Genomic DNA, 18,124 nt, shown 5'->3' with positions numbered 1-18,124 from the left:
ATGACCCTGTCTGAGGAGCCATCTGCTTTCGTGTAAGGCACTCACACCAGCAGCTGTGTGTGCAGCCTATGTGCTCAGGTCATGTACATGTATGGCAGGTTGCTGGCAGGTGCTCCGTGGTGCTCAATGATTTGTGAAGGGACTCCGTGTGCGGAAAGCAATCGGAGAAGAACGTCCCAGCTCACTAGTCAGTGTTTAAGCCGAGCTGCGGTCGTCCTGCTAAAAGGCCAGTTTCATATCCCACGCTGGGACAATGTTTCCTGTTTCTCTGTAAATTACAGTTTGTGAGTGTTGGATTAAGCTGTAATGACGGTTCGCCTTGCAAGTGCTGCATTTACTCCGTTATTTTTGTATACTGCGATGGAACTTAATCAATGATTCATTCAAATTGAAATACATAAAGTGTACTGTCTGACTACAACGGTTAATCTTTGACACATCCAACTGTGATTTGGCTCAAAAGCGGTTTCTACGAGGTCAATGAATGACGTCATTATCTCCTGCTTCTCACATGATATTTCCTCTTCTTTCTAACAACAGCAAAGAGATAAAAAGAGAGTAAAAAACTGTAGTGTTTAAACTAAACTGCACATACTGTATGTGACTGTGTACGACGGTCTGCTAAAGCTAGTATGTACACTGTATACAATCGGTTTATAATGCCATTCATTGTCAGTGTTTTGCAACAAACCTGCTTGTGTATGCAATTAGTCTTCCCTGTGGGGAGCCAAGTGGATCCTGTTGTGTCCAGGAATGGGAATATGCTGAGCCATCTGCAGTATCATGCCTGCCCTATGTCGGTGTCTGCCGCCTCCTCAAGTAGAGGGAGTATGGTGTCTCTCACACACACACACACACACACACACACACACACACACAGCAGGCATGTGCCCTCGTGCCTCACAGGTAGGACACTGCCTTTTTGTTACATACGCGGCCTCATGCACTTGCACAAGCACACGGTGATGCTAACATATAAGAGATCATGGTGTGATTTTATTCTTTGCATTAAGGTGATTTAATAGCTTGTGTTGGTCTGTTCGGTTTCCAGGAGTCTTAGCTTCCGCTTCACCAGTCCATCTGAGCTGCAACTACAAACGGGAGACGAGGTTTCTAAATGAAATGAAAGAAATACCTTTTCTTTGTTTGCTCTTGTCTCTATGGAAACATTGACAAAGACTCAGCAGCAGATGGCTATGGCACATCTACACGGGTCTAAGTCGAATGTCTTGACTGCCATCTCTTACTTATCGTACCTCAAATATCTGTTTCCACCTTTTTAAAGCAGCGCCAACTAAATCCGGAACAAGGAAGTCGGTCCAGAGGTGTCTTTACGTCACAAATGCACAGACGTTCTGGGTATAAATCATGGAAACAATCCAGACGTCACATTCATCATGAACTCTGTCTGTTGGTGTATGTGAAACATGCTCCTAAGCCAAAACACAAAAGCATTAGCGGCATCATGCAGTTATATAGCGTGTTTAAAGAGAGAGCGTACTAAAGGTCTGTTTTTCATTCATTTTACGGTATGCGTTCAGTATTTTGCTGTTATAAGTGAACATATGGCTCTATTTGGGTATATCAGAGGATCCACTGTCATGAGGAACATTCGAGAGTAGAGTTTCTCCAGAAAGGTCCTTATTTGTGTACATTCTGCATGAACATGCACTTATAAATGATTTGCAGCTACCTCTACTATGTTTGGCTTGACTTGAAATGCAGCCTGCCGTACGCTGCATAATGACGGCAGAAGTAATGCATTCCACATGTTCACAATTAGGCATACAATCGGATCTGGGATTTGCTCACCAAATATGGAGATGACTTGTGTGATGCAACATGGTTGTTCGCTACTACAACAGCGAGGTACAAAGTGGACCACACATCAAATTTGGCTGTTTAGATCCCTCATTTGCATGCAAGCTGCCATAAATGGAAATTTGAAATTGTAATGTACCGCAAATATCAGTATTGTATATTTTGTGAATATGAATACTAAGCCACAGTAGCAAGACGTGAAAGCCAGCCAAGACCTCGCGCTGTGATCAACTCAGGATAATTTGTCTGGCTGATGAGGCCATCATAGAACAAAGTGGCTGTCAATCAAAACCACCATGTCCTATTATTTTTGTATTAATTACATCTGCTTCTCTTTATCACTTAACTACGACAGGATCTAGATGACAGAGCTGATGACATCATGGACAGACGCTCTCTATATAAACAGTTCCCTTGCCTATTTATGGGAGTGAGGTTGAGTAAGAAAGATTATGAACAAAATGTCCAATCAGTAATTACAAACACCTTCCCTGCTAAGTCTCCTTCAGCAGGTTGAGGAATCCACTCTGTTTTATGACCTGCAGTGGAAAGCTAAACGTGAATTTGATGATTCATTCAGAGCATTTTTTACATTGTAGATTCCTGGTTAGACTGAGTAAATAATCCATGCAAATTAAGGGGAGCAGCGAAGATTCCTCCTGCATGATGGAGGCCAAATATGTTCTAGTTTAATGCTAAAATTCAGCCAGACATGGACAGGGACAGGCAGAAAGAAAAGAGAGAGACGGAGAACATGGGAAGGGAGCGAGAGAGAGAAGAGGGTGTGACCCTAATCCCAGAGTGTGAAAAAAACTCACACACACACACACACACACATCTGGTCCATCCAGTTTCTACTTTGCATTTTAGATAAGAAGTATGTGAGAGGTTAAACGTCTGACTGGCGTACTATACCCTTATGAGGTGAGTCAGCACTCCAGTTAGTTCATGAGTTGCTCAGTGGGCTGTCATTCATAGATCGAGGGTGTGGTTGTTCGGTTTATGCTGAAGATCATTCATGAGTCATCGCCTCTTTCAGTGTCCTCAATGGCCTCTCTGTAGCTGCACCAGTGTGTGAGGGAGGGCTCCACCGTTACCATTTTGAATCTGATATATCACTCAGGTAACGTCTGTGAATTTGCACAGGCAAATGTTTCATGTTTCAATGACACCGACGTACCCGATAGCGAGGGGCCAGCATCCCCCCCCCCCCCCCCCCCCCACACTCTCTGCGCGCTGCAGTCATGTAGAATACTGCGTGGGCTTTACCCTGCATGCAAGCCATTACATGTTACTCCACCCCACCAAGATCACAAGGTAGGCTACTCACTGTTCCAGTTGAAGGAGGCCATGCCACTTTGCAGACTGAACAGATTCGGTTACTGACACCCCAGCTCTGTGTTCTGTCCAAAAGGACCTGCAGTGAAGGTTTTGCTTTCTGTCTCATTAAAAAACAATGAACAGCAAACCAGGTTGTTGGAGGAAAATGTGTGTCAGGTATGTGACATGGGCATGCAGGTCTTCATCCCATTCATTCATATTAATCTAAACATTTGAATACCAAAGCGTTTCTCCCAATAAATAAAGAAAACAGTGGATGTTAATAGTTCGGTGAACAGGTATAACTGATGTTTAGACATACAAATTAACTCAAATAGTTACAGTTGACTAACTTCATAGGAGAAAGTTGTACTTTGCAACTGAGATGCACTGCCCTCATGTGGTCACGGTATTATGAGTAAGTAACACAGAGACTCCACTCTTGTAGTGTGTGTGTGTGAGAAAGGGAGGGAGGGAGAGAGAGAGAGAGAGAGAGAGATGAAAGTGTGGGATCCAGCCGGCCTATATCTGTCTCCCCACTCCCACATGAAATGCAGATAAGGAGAAAAGAAGGTATCTTGTCTGGGGCGCAATGGTGACCCACATCCCAGCTACACCACACCCCCCCAAAGCATCTCATCACGTCAGACTCCATAATGACCCACGCGATCTGAGCTATATGACTCCCATACATACCACCGAATGGCCTGGTATTTAACTTTAAATGTGCCAGTAACGCCTCCGCATGCCACGGGATGTACGTGGGCACTTCCTCTGGATTTCGAAATGCCTCATTTTATTCTATCAGTGGGAGCCAGACTCTCGTCAGGGCTGCGTCCATTTCTTGTTCCACAGGAGGGTCCGTGCTGAAAGTGAATTTTTGTAAATTGAATCATGAATCACTTTTATTCTCATAATCACTAACACGGTATTCTTGGACTTTGAAACATGTCTCCTTGCATTGGTCATTTTTGTCGACTATTTTTTTAAATCCATTTTTGAACGACCACCCCTACGAAACATGGTACGCCCCACTCCCTGCCGTTAGCCGTTGTTATATCCAAATGCTAGTGAACAGATATGTTGCTACACGCTGGCATTAAAGCCACGAAAAGATGCGCCTTCACGGGATTAAAACAATAAAGCAAACAACAAGAAGTCTGGAAAAACTTTGCCCAACTGTGCCCAAACTTTGGTAGACTACAACCCAAAGCACTTCCCTTCAGTTTCGAGTGTGTTAGCATTGTTTTATCTCTCGCCACTATTGCCGTCGGACGCGTTTTTATCTTCTTCTGGAGCAGTCCAGTCTGATGAATTCACCGAAAAAAGACGGAGATGATGATGTGCCCGTTAAAGACCCGGTAAAATACGGAGAATTGGTCATTTTGGGGTAAGTCTCTTAAAAAACCTAGACCGATAGTAAAATAAATTGTGTGAGGACGGAGAAAACGCTCCAGCGGTGAATTAAGGTTTAATATGTAGCACAATGAACCACCAGATGACGAGTTTAGATTTAATCCACTGCTCTTATTAAAGATAGCAACATAGTAACACATTTATACCTCATTTATTGCACAATAGCGCCGCACACCACCCGCCTGTGTAGTAATGTTACAAAGTAACTTTATGTCACGAATGGCTACATTTTCTCTAGAGACTATGTAGTCGTGTTGTTTTCCACATCAAGTAAGTAATGGTGCGTTTGAGTGTTTAAGGTGCACAAATCAAATGTGGTGTAGCCATAGCACAGGCTACTACGGATGTAGCCGCTTTTTTTTTCATCAATGGTTGTAGTGGGGGCTGAAAATCCCAATGATGTCATACTATGCTGGATCTAAAAAGTAGGACCGGCGATGATTTCATTGTCTGGAAAAAAAATACATGAATCCTGCTCATGTTATTTAGTTATAAAGTCTCTTTTATTACTGTAATAAATAAATAAAAACGTCGCTGCCAGATGACCACCCATGCCATTTAAAAAAAAAAAGAAAAAAGGAGGAGGAGGCTGAGAAAAGCCCCCTCTCTACATCACCAGCACACAGTGGGCAGGATGTGCTGATGACAGCCACCAGCTTCCACAGCATTTCCAGCCCGATACAGCTCCACACTGTGCAGGGTCTGCAGGGAGCACAAATGCCACAACACACACACACACACAGTCATATCCAGGCTTACACAGGCCTCCCTCTTGCCCCGCAGAGCTTCCTGTGTATGCCAAAGATAACTGACCTAATGGCCTGTCTCTTCCCCTCCGGCTGAACATGGAGTGAGGAGGCCGTAGTCCGCCCGCATCAGAATACTGATTAGTCGCCCTCGTCGTCATCTGACTGTTTGAACAGAGCGGCCCTTTTACATCCTCCAGACCAGAGAGTGAGGAATTGGATCGTTTAATGCCCATTATGAGGTTTTTTCGGGGCAGGCAACTTGAACACACCAAGCGTGCTCTGCGGTGGGTGCCACGCCGCTTAATGCGTCTCATTGAGGGGGTCAAGAAAGCATTTTGTATTAGCTCATTTCAAAACTGTTGCGATTGAGGTTTGGTGTGATCTTGTTCTGCCACAAGCTGGCAGGCTGTGATAGGTATCATCTCTGTGGTTTTAAACGAGGCCCGAGTGTTATGGGGAAATAGATTTAGCTATAACTCGAAGAGCGTCTTCCATTGTCGCTGTTAGAAATGTCACATTCTCATTAGAGTGGTTGACGATACACTATTAATGTCAACATTATTAGGTGATCCCATATACGGATCAGTTGGATGTATTAGGGTTCAGACCCGTGACCAGTTTGTTTGTCCCCGAACATACAACAGGTGACTTTGACAGCAGATAGAACAGACTGTTCTTTCTACTGCTTCCTGTCACATATCCTATTTGCCTGTCCTGCTTTGTGCGAGTGTGGGTTGACTTTGCATCTGTCAGGCTTGACGATCACATGCCCCGTGTGGTCGATGCCGGCCTCACTGCAGGCCGTGTGATCTTTGCAGTGGCTGCCTGCCATCGCTCATTACCTTAGTTAGCCTGGACACCGTGTACAGTGCCGCCCTGTCCAGCAGCCCGGCAAAGCTCCACTCCCTCATAACCCACTCCCATCACGATGCAAACACCCCCTCCTCCCCCGTCCTCTCTGCATTTATCACCCCCGCACACCTTTTTATCTCCCCCTTAACCCCTCTTAACGCCGTCTCTGTCGCATTCCTCCGTCTCTCGCCCGGTCCCTTCCCTGGCAGCCTCCCAGTGTTTTGCTGAGTGCTGACTTTCTCAGAGGCAGGCCCCCTTGGTGGTTTGCCCTCAACAAAAATAAACTCCGTGTCGAGGGGCAGAAGGAGTGAATATTTCATATTGTGCTTTATAATGTGCGCACATGCGTGATGCAGGCCAGAACAGCCCGGGCAGATCTCGTGGAGCTGCTCTTCCTCTGGCCTTTACCCTCAACCCTCTTGTCTCCTAGCCTCCTCTCTCCCTCTTGTCTCCTAGCCTCCTCTCTCCCTCTTGTCTCCTAGCCTCCTCTCTCCCTCTTGTCTCCCTGCACCATGTCCTTCGTTTATCTTTCTCCACTGCTGATGATATAGCTTCAGACACATTTTCTGTCTCTGTTTCTGTCAAAAGCGCTGGCTACCTTTTCTCTTTTATAAGCTGATTCTCTCTCCTGTGCCCTCTTATCCGTGGTCCCATTTCATATCCTCTGCCTTTTAAACCAGACTCCTCAGAAGCCTGTCCTCGTGTGTCTTCTTTTCCTGACCCAGACCTTCTCTTGTCAGCCGGGGTCCAGTTTAAACTGCCGGGCAGGCTCATGGAGGGAGCAAGTAGCACTGTGATCTGGCCTGTTTGAAGTTTTTTTTAAAGCCAACACACCCGGTCCTCTTACCAACATGCCGCTGACTGCCTGCCCTGCTCTGGCCTCAGGGTTGTTCCCCACAGAAAATGATTTTTGCTTTCTGTGATTCATGGAAGTGTAGCTCATTAAAAATGCATAATGTCAACAAACTTCCCTTACACACACAGACACACACACATTTAACCACCAGAAACCATTAGAATATATTAAGATTACATTTATTACCTATATAAGAGAGGTAAATATAGGCAACGGTTTTGTGCTCCGCTGGGATTTTCACTTTGTTACAACTCAGAAAGGTCAGAAATGTTGATGATTGACTGGGTTTCTATCTTATTTCCTGCCATATGTTCAGATGAAGTCTTATCTGGTATTTGATTTGTAAACATAACTTTTTTCCAAGTTTTGTCCGAGGGAAATTCCAAACTAAAGATACCAAGTGGCATGCGGAGCTCTAACTCCGGTTTTGAATAGATATTAAAGGTGTTATATTTGATATTCAGAGCATTAATATAGCAGCAAACAGCGATGTAAAGATCTATTGGCGTAATGAGCAGAGAATGAAGTCGCTCTCCCTGTGTGGGCTGTAATCAGAGCCTCTCCATACTTTGTTGACAGCCCGGCGGTTACACTTGCCTATAGTGCATGTTCGTACATGTGAGTGTGTGTGTCCCACTCTGCACTGCTCTCATATGGCGGTTACAGCTAACAACGCCCGTCCCGACCGACAGCGTTGTTGTGGAAGCGTAGCGCCCAAAGCTCCGGTTCCCCTTCACGTAAACACCGTTAGATGTGTCGGCACCGTTAGCTGCAAGCCGCCGGATCAGCTGTTGCCATGTTGAGAGCACAATTATGCCAGTTTGTTATAATTTATCAAAACCGCAGTTTTAAATAGTTACATTTATGTATCTTCAGACCTAAGATTTACTGACTTACTTTCACTGTGGATTTATCTGCCGGTTATTTGTGCAATTAACTGATTAACCAATCCTGTTAATGTCAGAAGAAAGTGAATTCACATTTAGAAATATCTTTAATTATCTGATTAACAGTAGAAAACCCAAAGATATTCAGTTTACTATCATAAAAGACAAAGAAAACTGGCAAAACAATTACTTTGTTTTTGTATTTTGCATAAAAAATGACTTAAGAATCGTTGACAATTAATGAAAAGAAAAGTATTCAATTTGTAATGATGTAAAATGAAGAAGGAAGCTGTGATGAGCCGCTTATTGGCATTTCCATTTTGTGTATTAACAAGTAAATCACTTTTTTTTAATTATCATTGATTCATTTTCTTATGAGCGGCTGCTTGATGAATCAATCACAGTTTCAGCTTTTTGGTACTAAACACTGTGAAAGCAGGCAGTGGTTTCCTCAGCCCCCGCTGTGAGGCGGATCAGAACAGAGTCCTCTGATCTGATCCAGAATGAAGGCCAGTAAAGACCGCTATTGTCCCTCAAAGTCTTCCTGCCCGCCGGTTATCCTCTGAATAGTTTCTAATAAAGACCACGCGCTGCTGATTAGAAAAGCCTAAAACCAGCATTCTGTGTGAACTCAAACTGTGAAAATGATGTCCCACTTAAAAACAGTTTAGTCAGCACGGACACCAGAAAGGTTCTAACATCAAGCTTCCATCACTTTTTATTAAAACATGAAATGTGACATAAAGGTTTTGTTATTTCATTCTAAAGCTCTCAAGGTTCAGAACATTCCTGCTCTCATGAGAATTATCTGAATTTTCTGTTTCTGTTAACGAATGCAAAACATTTTTCGTGTGTCATGAAAAGTATTCTGTTCTGCTGAAAATGCTTTTTATTGTAAAAAAAAAAAGAAAGTGATTAGATGAAGAGCGAGCTCCGCTTCAGTGAGTGTGAGCATCAAGTGGAAGCTGAGTGAGATCAAGTGGTAGTTCACCAGTGGCCCGAGTGGGCGGCTCTTCTAAAAGAATCTCTGATAATGTCGCCCTAAAGATGCACCAGATCATTGGAGCTTGCACTCTAATTGCAGTTATTTCTTCAGACATCTCGGCACCATCAGTGGCGTTTCATTGATAGCTTTAGTTTCCCCAGAAGAAATGGCCAATCATAAATACAGCATGCAAACAACAGAACTGTGTTTTTCCCGCCGTTCGGCTCTCTCAGCGAAGCTAGATGAACTGGCATGAACACGTGTGAGCTTGAGCCGTATTCTAGTCTAGAGATTCTGGTCTCGATTGGTCGGGTCTGATGTGCTCACATTGTGTCCGTTTCTCCAGGTACAATGGCTCTCTTCCAAGCGGAGACCGCGGGCGCAGAAAGAGCCGCTTCGCTCTGTACCGAAGGGCCAAGGCCAACGGGGTCAAACCCAGCGCCGTGCACATCCTCAACACACCGCAGGACAGCAAGGTACGTGTGTGTGTGTGTGCGCGTGTGTTTGTGTACTGTTTTATCTGAGAACATTGGTTTCCTTCCTGTGACTCCCTGTTGTCTTTTATAAATGAGCTACAGGAAGAATGACTAAGCATGACGACTGCTATATGTGGGCTGTCTGTCCTATATGCGTGATTGTGTAATTGAAACATGGTGATGAAGTAAAATAAAAGTAAGGATTTTTTATCACAATCAGGTTATTGTCTCATGCTGCTGTCACATGTAACGTTAAAATAATCATTAATGGAGGAACGTCTGATTTTTGAGTAGCATTGTCATTCAGTCTGATGTATGTTATGTTATGAAAGACTTTTCTAGACGAGTGGATCCACTGAGCTCGTTGCCGTTGTTGTTGCAGGCTGTCCACAGCAGGGGGCAGCACAGCATCTCCTTCACTCTGTCTCGCAACCAGACGGTGGTGGTGGAGTACTGCCATGACAACAGCACAGACATGTTCCAGGTAACCACCGAGGAAACCAAGAAAAACAGGGTCAACAGTGGCTCGTTTCACGGGACAAATAATCCCAGATTTGTGATCACGTGCAAGCGTCTCCCAAAAATACGCCGTTATGTAAAGCCATCACGGGGATTTGTGACCGTTGAGTATTACGAGTAAAGACTTCTCCAAGGAAGTCTATTTTTATACACAAAGTTCTTTTAATAGCATCACATATTTATTTAGTTTCCTGCTAATGATGACGTATCTTTCACCCACGGTGATAAAAGCCACAATCACGTGGAAACAATGTTTAAGGTTGTGGAAAATCCCACAACCCACTTTAAGCGAGTGTGAGTCTAAAACTATTTATAATGGTGTATATATATATATATATATAGTGGTGTACTAATATCATTTTAAAAGCCATTTGTTTTGATGTAATGTAACCATGAATATCAATGAGTCGTAGTGAACACCTCTCTGTGCTGTGCCCTGCAGATTGGACGCTCCACAGAGAGTCCCATTGACTTTGTGGTGACGGACACCTCCGGGGCGGGGAAGGAGGGGGAGGACCCCTCCATCGCTCCGAGCACCATCTCGCGTTTTGCCTGCAGAGTGGTGTGTGAACGCAACCCACCTTACACTGCGCGAATCTACGCCGCTGGGTTTGACTCCTCCAAAAACATCTTCTTAGGGGTGAGCGGACTGATGATCCAAGTAACATTAAAGAAATCCAGTTATGGTATTCGTATTGTATGTAATTTGAATTGTCTTGGCCACATCAGGAGAAAGCAACCAAATGGAAAAACCCTGATGGGCACATGGACGGCCTGACCACCAACGGGGTGCTGGTGATGCACCCGGAGGGGTTCCCAGAGGACCCCAAGCAGGGTCTGTGGCGGGAGATCTCCGTCTGTGGGGATGTTTACGCCCTGCGCGAGACGCGCTCTGGACCCAGCCGGGGAAAACTGGTGAGTCACCAGCGTCCACATTGCTGCCCCGATCAAGGTAGTGAGGTTTTTCTTTTGATTGTAAAGTAACGTGTCTATCTGTGTCAACGTTTTCAGGCGGAGGGTGAGAGCAGTGCACTGCGTGACGGTTCCCTGGTCGACCTGTGCGGTGCCACATTGCTGTGGCGTACAGGTGAGGGGCTCATGCGCGCCCCCACCCTGCGTCACCTGGAAGCACTTCGCCAGGAGCTCAATGCGTCCCGGCCCCAGTGTCCCGTAGGCCTCAGCACACTGGCCTTCCCCAGCATGCCACGCAGCCACAGGTGGGAGTATGTTTCCAAACTACTTATTTTCTATCATGGCGTTCATCTTGTTTCATCTCCAGTAGCCTGCCTTTTAAAGACGCCACCACATTATTTTAAAAACAGAAAATGAAATACTGATGCTGTTCATGTGTCGCTTCAGCCTTGAAGAGCGTCAGCCTTGGGTCTACCTCACTTGCGGCCATGTCCACGGACGCCACGACTGGGGCCAGAGATCCGAGGGAGTGGCGGAGCCGCGAGAGGGAGAGGGCTCCACAACCCGCCGAGAATGTCCCCTGTGCCGGAGCGTGGGTCCCTACGTGCCCCTGTGGCTGGGCTGTGAGCCGGCCGTGTACGTGGACGCTGGAGCTCCCACTCACGCTTTTGTGCCGTGCGGCCACGTCTGCTCAGAGAGGACAGCCAGGTACTGGGCCGAGACCCCGCTGCCCCACGGGACGCACGCCTTCAGAGCCGTCTGCCCCTTCTGCTCCGCCGCCCTCAGCACCCCCGGCTGGACGCGGCTCATCTTCCAGGGCCCCATCGACTAGTCGCTACTCAACACACAACCACTATCACAGTAACAGCCGGATGCCTGAGCTTCATCCGCGGTGCAATCGTTGGTCAGTGTTCAGTGTGGACAGGTAATTGGTTAGGAGTGCCTGTCGTTTTCACGTTCTAACAGCAGGTGTGCGCCACACATTCTGAGTGTACAACAAACACTGTCCAACGTTGTGACTGGATGTAGCCCAAAGCTGAATCCCTGCCCTCGTTCATCCCTCAGTGCTTGTTGATTGGTATAAGATCTGGAGAATAGGTGGACAGCATTTACTCTAAATGGTCCTCTTGTCAGGGAAGATTCTGCTGTTTTTCATTCCAACAAAACACCAGCTGATTTTGCTCAAGAGCAAGAGAGGGTCCTCACAAGTACAACAAATCATACACAGGAGCTTAACCGATGCTGCTTGACCCTTTTGAAAACAATTATTTCCACTCCATTATCAAATGACAAACGGATCTTAACACGTTTATTTGTATGTCTCAGAAGCCATGTCTGAAATGACGAGTAGCTTTTTGCACAAAAGAAAGGAATGGCCTTTTTTACTCAGTTCACCTGCAGCGCCTTACTCGCCTGCAGCGCCCGTGTGTCCTTAAACTCGGTGAAACGCCGCCTCTTGCACTTCTCGGCCTGATATCCGACCACTTCTTGATTTCTCAAACACGTCACCGTAATTGTTGTGAAATGCTGCCACTCATCAAACAGTATAACCCACCCGGTCTCAGCTTATGCAAAAAAAAAAAAAACCTTCACCTCCCATACCTAGTCTCTTTATAGATTTGCACCCTGACGTCCCCGTCTTCCTCCCTCAATGACCGGCTGCTTTATATTAATAGCCGTGTTCTCAGCAGGCAGGTTTAACTCCTCATGGTGAACGTGTGGGAGGTTACAAGGTGAGATCAGAGGCTTGTGCTTCTACACTGCATTTACAGTGAATCACTAGTATTTCTTTACGTGAGTATAAGACGTTTTCATCTTTTGTCTTCATGTATCAGACGTCAATGAGCCTCCTTGTGTCCTATGAGGTTGGAATGAAAACCTGCAGACTCTTTGATTATCTCTGAAGCACTATAGGGGCCGCTACACTACGCTGTGTCAAATAGTTCACCTCTTAAGGACAAATCTTACGCTGATTATCAAGCAGGCGGAGGATAAGCACGGGCTGGGAGTGAAACTGGGTAAAATCCACTTCATAACTCTCTACAGCAATAATAGCAGTCCCATAGATAAGCTAGATGTTGTGCTACGGTTAGCCACGCGTGAGGGTGGCGGCCGCTTTGAACATGGCTGAAATGGTTTCCAGGTTAAGCGCTCAACCAGAGGCGTGTTCAATATCACGATTTGTTTTATTTCCAAATGTGGTGTTGTGAGAGTGTGTGTGTATGTGTGTGTGTGTGTGTGTGAGTGATGTAACCAAAGCACTAGAATTTAAAGATGAGCAACTGAATCAGCGAGGAAACACCTGACATTTATTTTAATACTCACTAAATACTCATTAATAGCCTAAACGTGCTGACAGAAATGAGCACGTTTACGCTGCCGAAGAACACAGCAGCTGTCGTAAAAGAAGAAATTGCATCGCTACTGTTATTTTGAACACGCTTCTGGTTGCTGAATTCTGCTGAACAGGGTCCGTGTTAGAGTGGTATGCATAACCTCAAAAGATAACCTTTTTGTTGTTGTTTAAAGAAAACTATTTTGTTAGGAAAGGGGGAGGGGTTTATTTCGGGGAAGCGGGAGGAATTCTTTTAGATGTTCAGTGTTTAAAAAAAAAACAGCAACTATTTTTCTAACTGATAATTGGTTTTAGTGAACTATTGTTACTCAGTGTAAGCAGGTTCCGTATGTTTCTGAATTGTTCTCGTGTGGTAGATCTAGGAGAGCTTGTGAGTGAGAAAACATTGCCAACACTGTGTCCAACAAACACACACTTAACACACTGCTACCGTAAAAACATTGCCCAGACAATGAATGTAGCCAAATACTCAGGCTATATTTAGCCTTCCCTGGTGCTCATAATGAATGGTCTATATTGTGATACTATTTTTGTAACTGAATATTATGGTGTTGCTTGGTGAACTAGCTTGAAAAAGTCAGATCATTTTCAATAATAGCCTCAAAAGTGTGGAAGACGTATAATTGATAATACACACTCACCTGGAAATTGTGTCTAGCTTGCATGTGCTGAACGTACACATACAGTATGTACACTACACGTACTCGGAAAAACTTTGCACGGTTGATTGCCAACCTGTTATTCATGCTGAGAGCGTTTGTCGCAGACCAAGATGTCTTCCGAGCCCTCAGCTGGTAAAACTACATCATTTCAGTTTCTTTATTTTGTTTTGGAAGACTTCTCTAAAAGAAAAATAGAGGGAGAGAAAGAGAGCCTAAAAAAAAAATCCTCATACTTGATAGATGCGTGACTTTTGTGAATGAGACCTGTCCAATCCCACTTTGTACTACTATGCTAATATTTCCCACCAAACCAATTCACTGCAGAAAGCATTTTGTATTCAGAGCGATCATGGAACATTTAAAGTGACTGAAGGCCAGCCTGCTGTTTAAAAAAAATAAATAAAAGCTGTTTGATGTTTAAATACAAGATTTGAACTCCCGATAGTGGATCGTTGATAATTACTGTAGCTCAGGATTAGTGATTTCAGACTCATAGCTAGAGAGACATGACGGGAGCCTGGTAGGACACACCTTCAGTCAAAAAGATTCATAACTGCAAAAAAAACCACATAAACTAGGTGTGAGAGTGATCATCTGATGTAAATGCCAAATTTGAGAGGACGTACTGTCGGGTAGACGGCCACAGGTCTAGCATCAGTCACATACGGGTCTTAATTAAAGGGGCACAAACAGGCTATGAAAACATCTGGATCAGCTGCACGCCAAATCCAGTGAATCCTGCTTTTGAAGAGAACGTATACAACAATTAATGTAACACCATTGGCATGTGGATGGAAGAACCGTTGCAGCACCCTCATTGGCTTCTAGTTTATAAGCTGATATATTTATTTTAGCTAATTTTCCTTTACTTTTCCTTTATTTTATTCTTCCTTTAAACCCTCTTTGGGTTATAGGTGTCCATATGCAATTTCCTCTCCCTTGTTTTTTAGATTTTTAGTATTGGTGAATTTTTCAGATACAGTATTTTAGGTTGTTTTAAACCACTAGTTACATCATTAGCAGTTTCTCTAACTTTGTTTTTTTTTATTATATGTTTCAATTGAGCTTCACTTCAAAATGGCAAAACCTCAACCTCCTCATCTAATTAACTCATCTTTCTACAGGTGAGCGAGTAGCTGACACGTATACAGCGTAAAACCTCACAGTTGATAATGCATTCCCTTTTAATACATCTGTGTTATGTACAGCCATTTTGTATTATTTTATATCATATTCTTCTGTAATCGTCCGGTGCACAGACAATCGCTATACACATGTCAATAAACCTGTTAAAAATGAATTTCTTCTGGCTCTCTTGTCACGTCTGAGTTCTTCTCCAGGAAATAGATCAGCATAAAGTCAAGAATGTGCCTGTTACACAGAACACAGTTCATTGTATGTATTAAGTAGAAAAGTAAAGAAGTGAATGTCATATGTGCTGCTGCCAGCAGAGGGCGCTCTCTACAAGCACTGAAGCTGACAGGACACACACACACAAACACACACACACACAAACACACACAGAGGAAGATGAGGTTACTCTGAGTTGCATCACCTCTTTAAAATAATCAACCGTTTTAATGAGCAGTTTTGGCAGTCATGTTCATCACCACGCAAATGTGATAAGACGCTTCAAAATTTACAGAATGCCTGATTTGAAACAGCAATTGAAACGATGTAAGTTTGTTTCTTTGAAAAAGTATTCAGGATTTGTGCTGAAAGACTCCTGAAGACCTGCTGAGAGTGGCGTTACTCAGAAGTTTGTTTATACATTATTTCCCTGTTGAACCATGGGGAAGAGGCTTTTCTTTCTCTTTCTCTTTCAAAGATTATGAAACCCATTTCATGGGTATGTCAGTGCCACACTACAGTTAATTTATTCCAAAGCATGGGCGAGAGAAAACCCAAAGCTGAAACTCTATAGACAGTTTGAACAGAAGTAAATTCTGGTTTATGTTAAGATATTATGAGATTTTCATATAATAGGTTGGAATAAGTGACGTGTCCTTACTCGTGAGTGAACACATTTGGTAGCATTTTGTTATAGTTTGCTTCAATGCTCCGATAATCATTACAACCTTTTTCCAGTTTTCAATGAACTCAGAAAGGTAAACTTTTCTCCGGAAGGTTAAACAATTTAGCTCAGAGAAATATTTTAATGGGGAAGAACACCTCAAAGTAAAAAATATCCCAATCGTAGACGTCACCCAGTAGTTTGTGGACTACGGTTCTGAAGCCTCGAGTTCGGCACCATCTTGGCTTTTGGCAACCAGAAGTGACACGAGGGGGTGGAGCTAAGTGTAACCGCTGAATAAGACATTTTTAGGTGACCCAAAAGGTTACAATTATTAAATATGAACTGAAAACACACTGTCTAAGGGTTAAAGTTGTAAGAAGAAAACACGGACAACTCCCAGACCGGACGGCGTCGTGGTAGCGACCTGTCAATCACACGGTAGTTTTACTCTAAATGGACCATAATCTACTGAATGAACATCATGCTGTATTGAAGAAGACTTGAAACTAGAGATTGAGACCATAAACTCATGTTTACAATGTTTACTGAGGTAATAAATCAAGAGAGAAGTAGAGTCATTTTCTCATAGACTTCTGACCTCTTTTGCAACAAGAGGAGTCGCCCCCTAATGGCCAGCAGGAAGAATGCAAGTTTAAGACACTTCAGCTTTCAGACCACTGCTGCTGCTTTAGTGAGTCCTGCTCCAGTAGGTAGGGCTTGTCTTGAAGAAGCAACTGTCCAAAGCCAACTGTTTTTTATTAATGTAAGATTTTGGTTTTAAATGCTGTATGTTCCTAAATTAATTTGGTTTTAATCATATTACCATTATAGGAAATACTGTACATGCTTAACAGAGAAAGGGGCGGTTGGGGGTTAATGGGGGCCCAGCAGCTCTTTCCAGCCCTGAGTGTGTGTGTGCGTGTGTGTGTGTGTGTGTCAGTGTCATGGGACCTAGCATAGATGATGGAGGCAGGGTTTAGCAATACAGTTCAATTCTCAGTGGAGGGATTTGTAGGTTTTGATCCCAGCTAATTAATGTGAAACCCTCAATGGGGAGTAACGGGTATCTGTGGCTGGGAAGTTTGAAGGGGACTGTGTGTGTGTGTGTGTGTGTGTGTGTGTGTACGTGTAAGTGTACATGCATATGTCTCTGTGCGTGCATGCATACAGACACAGTGTATAAGCTTGTGAGGAGCATGTGAAGGCATCTGAGTCGTGTGTGTGTGTGTGTGTGTGAGTGTTAATCAACGACTCAGATATCTTCCTCTCTGCGGACTCACTCTGGAGGTAACAGCGGCGTTTGTGCCATTGTTTCATCAATCCACCCATTAACTACAAACACTGGGAAACTTTAATTAAGCTGGGGGCCACAGACGATTAATTAACTTTAAGACTTTCACTTCTTTTTCTTCCCTTCTACACATTTCACTAAGTCAGTGAGCCATAGAAAGTGTTAATTTAGCCACATAATTTACAAATCCAATTAAAGCCAATATTAAGGCATCACAAGCTGCTGTCCTGTGTTCTCTAGTCTTATAAGACTTTTCTCTTTTGTGCCTCGACTCGCAGAGAATGCCGGCGCACGTAAGCTGAGCAGAATGTATTAAACAGGGGTTAAGAGTTGTAATAAGTTTGATTATTTTATGGAGTTTATTATGCTGTGTTATCCTGTTAGGGAGGTGATGTTGTGGCAGTGGGTTGGTAATCCGGACTGTCTTGTGTCTCATCAAGTGGTCTCCCACTCTGCCACCGTGGAGGCTGGCGTCACACGTCACCGTTTTGGAGGGGAAGGCCCAACCCGGATGAGAACTTGACATCTAACACCTGTCATATATAGCTCATTGCCTCACTGCCGATGATGCTTCACTTTCCACCTCCACTTACTCCAGTTTTATCCAACCACAAGATCCCTCTCACTTTTATATACACAATTTAATTTAGCTTAAAATGTCAAATACAGCATTAGAGCAAGGAGAGGCTGAGGTCGTGTCCTCGATTTACAGTCAAAAACCTGCACATGGTGGGAATCTTTTAAAGGATGATTCCTGTATTTCAGGCTATATGTGATTACATTTGAATACGCTTTGGTTAATTATTAAGAATTCAGTATTTCTCCACTAGGATGTTATTCCTGGCAGTGTGATGCAGTTAGAACTAAGACCTTCAGTTGGGATTTTATATAAAGTATGATTTAACAACTAACAATTATTAGATACAAAAAATCCAAATCTATATTTTTTTTAAATGAGACTTTCTTTGTGGTGTCTTGTCATTGTTTTTTACATTGGGTGAAGGA

At 43.9% G+C, this 18,124-nt stretch overlaps 1 protein-coding gene across 2 annotated transcripts; it reads left to right on the top strand.

The window, feature by feature from the left end:
* The first annotated feature begins 4,171 nt into the window (after positions 1-4,171).
* LOC142941797 (E3 ubiquitin-protein ligase pellino homolog 2) lies at positions 4,172-15,111 on the top strand. Of its 2 annotated transcripts, none has more exons than XM_076083891.1 (7): positions 4,172-4,531; positions 9,233-9,362; positions 9,745-9,846; positions 10,324-10,521; positions 10,611-10,796; positions 10,893-11,104; positions 11,241-15,111. In XM_076083891.1, the coding sequence occupies exons 1-7, from the start codon at positions 4,452-4,454 to the stop codon at positions 11,623-11,625; spliced, it is 1,293 nt and encodes a 430-aa protein (XP_075940006.1). In that variant the 5' UTR covers positions 4,172-4,451; the 3' UTR covers positions 11,626-15,111. The 2 variants fall into 2 exon arrangements, with proteins under 2 accessions (XP_075940006.1, XP_075940007.1); XM_076083892.1 differs by having other exon boundaries at positions 4,173-4,531; positions 10,893-11,098.
* The last annotated feature ends 3,013 nt before the right edge of the window (positions 15,112-18,124 follow it).

Source organism: Anarhichas minor, unplaced genomic scaffold, assembly GCF_050575085.1.
Source record: "Anarhichas minor isolate MPS153535 unplaced genomic scaffold, ASM5057508v1 ptg000136l, whole genome shotgun sequence".
Lineage (NCBI taxonomy): Eukaryota > Metazoa > Chordata > Actinopteri > Perciformes > Anarhichadidae > Anarhichas > Anarhichas minor.
This window is presented reverse-complemented; position numbering and strand designations above follow the sequence as displayed.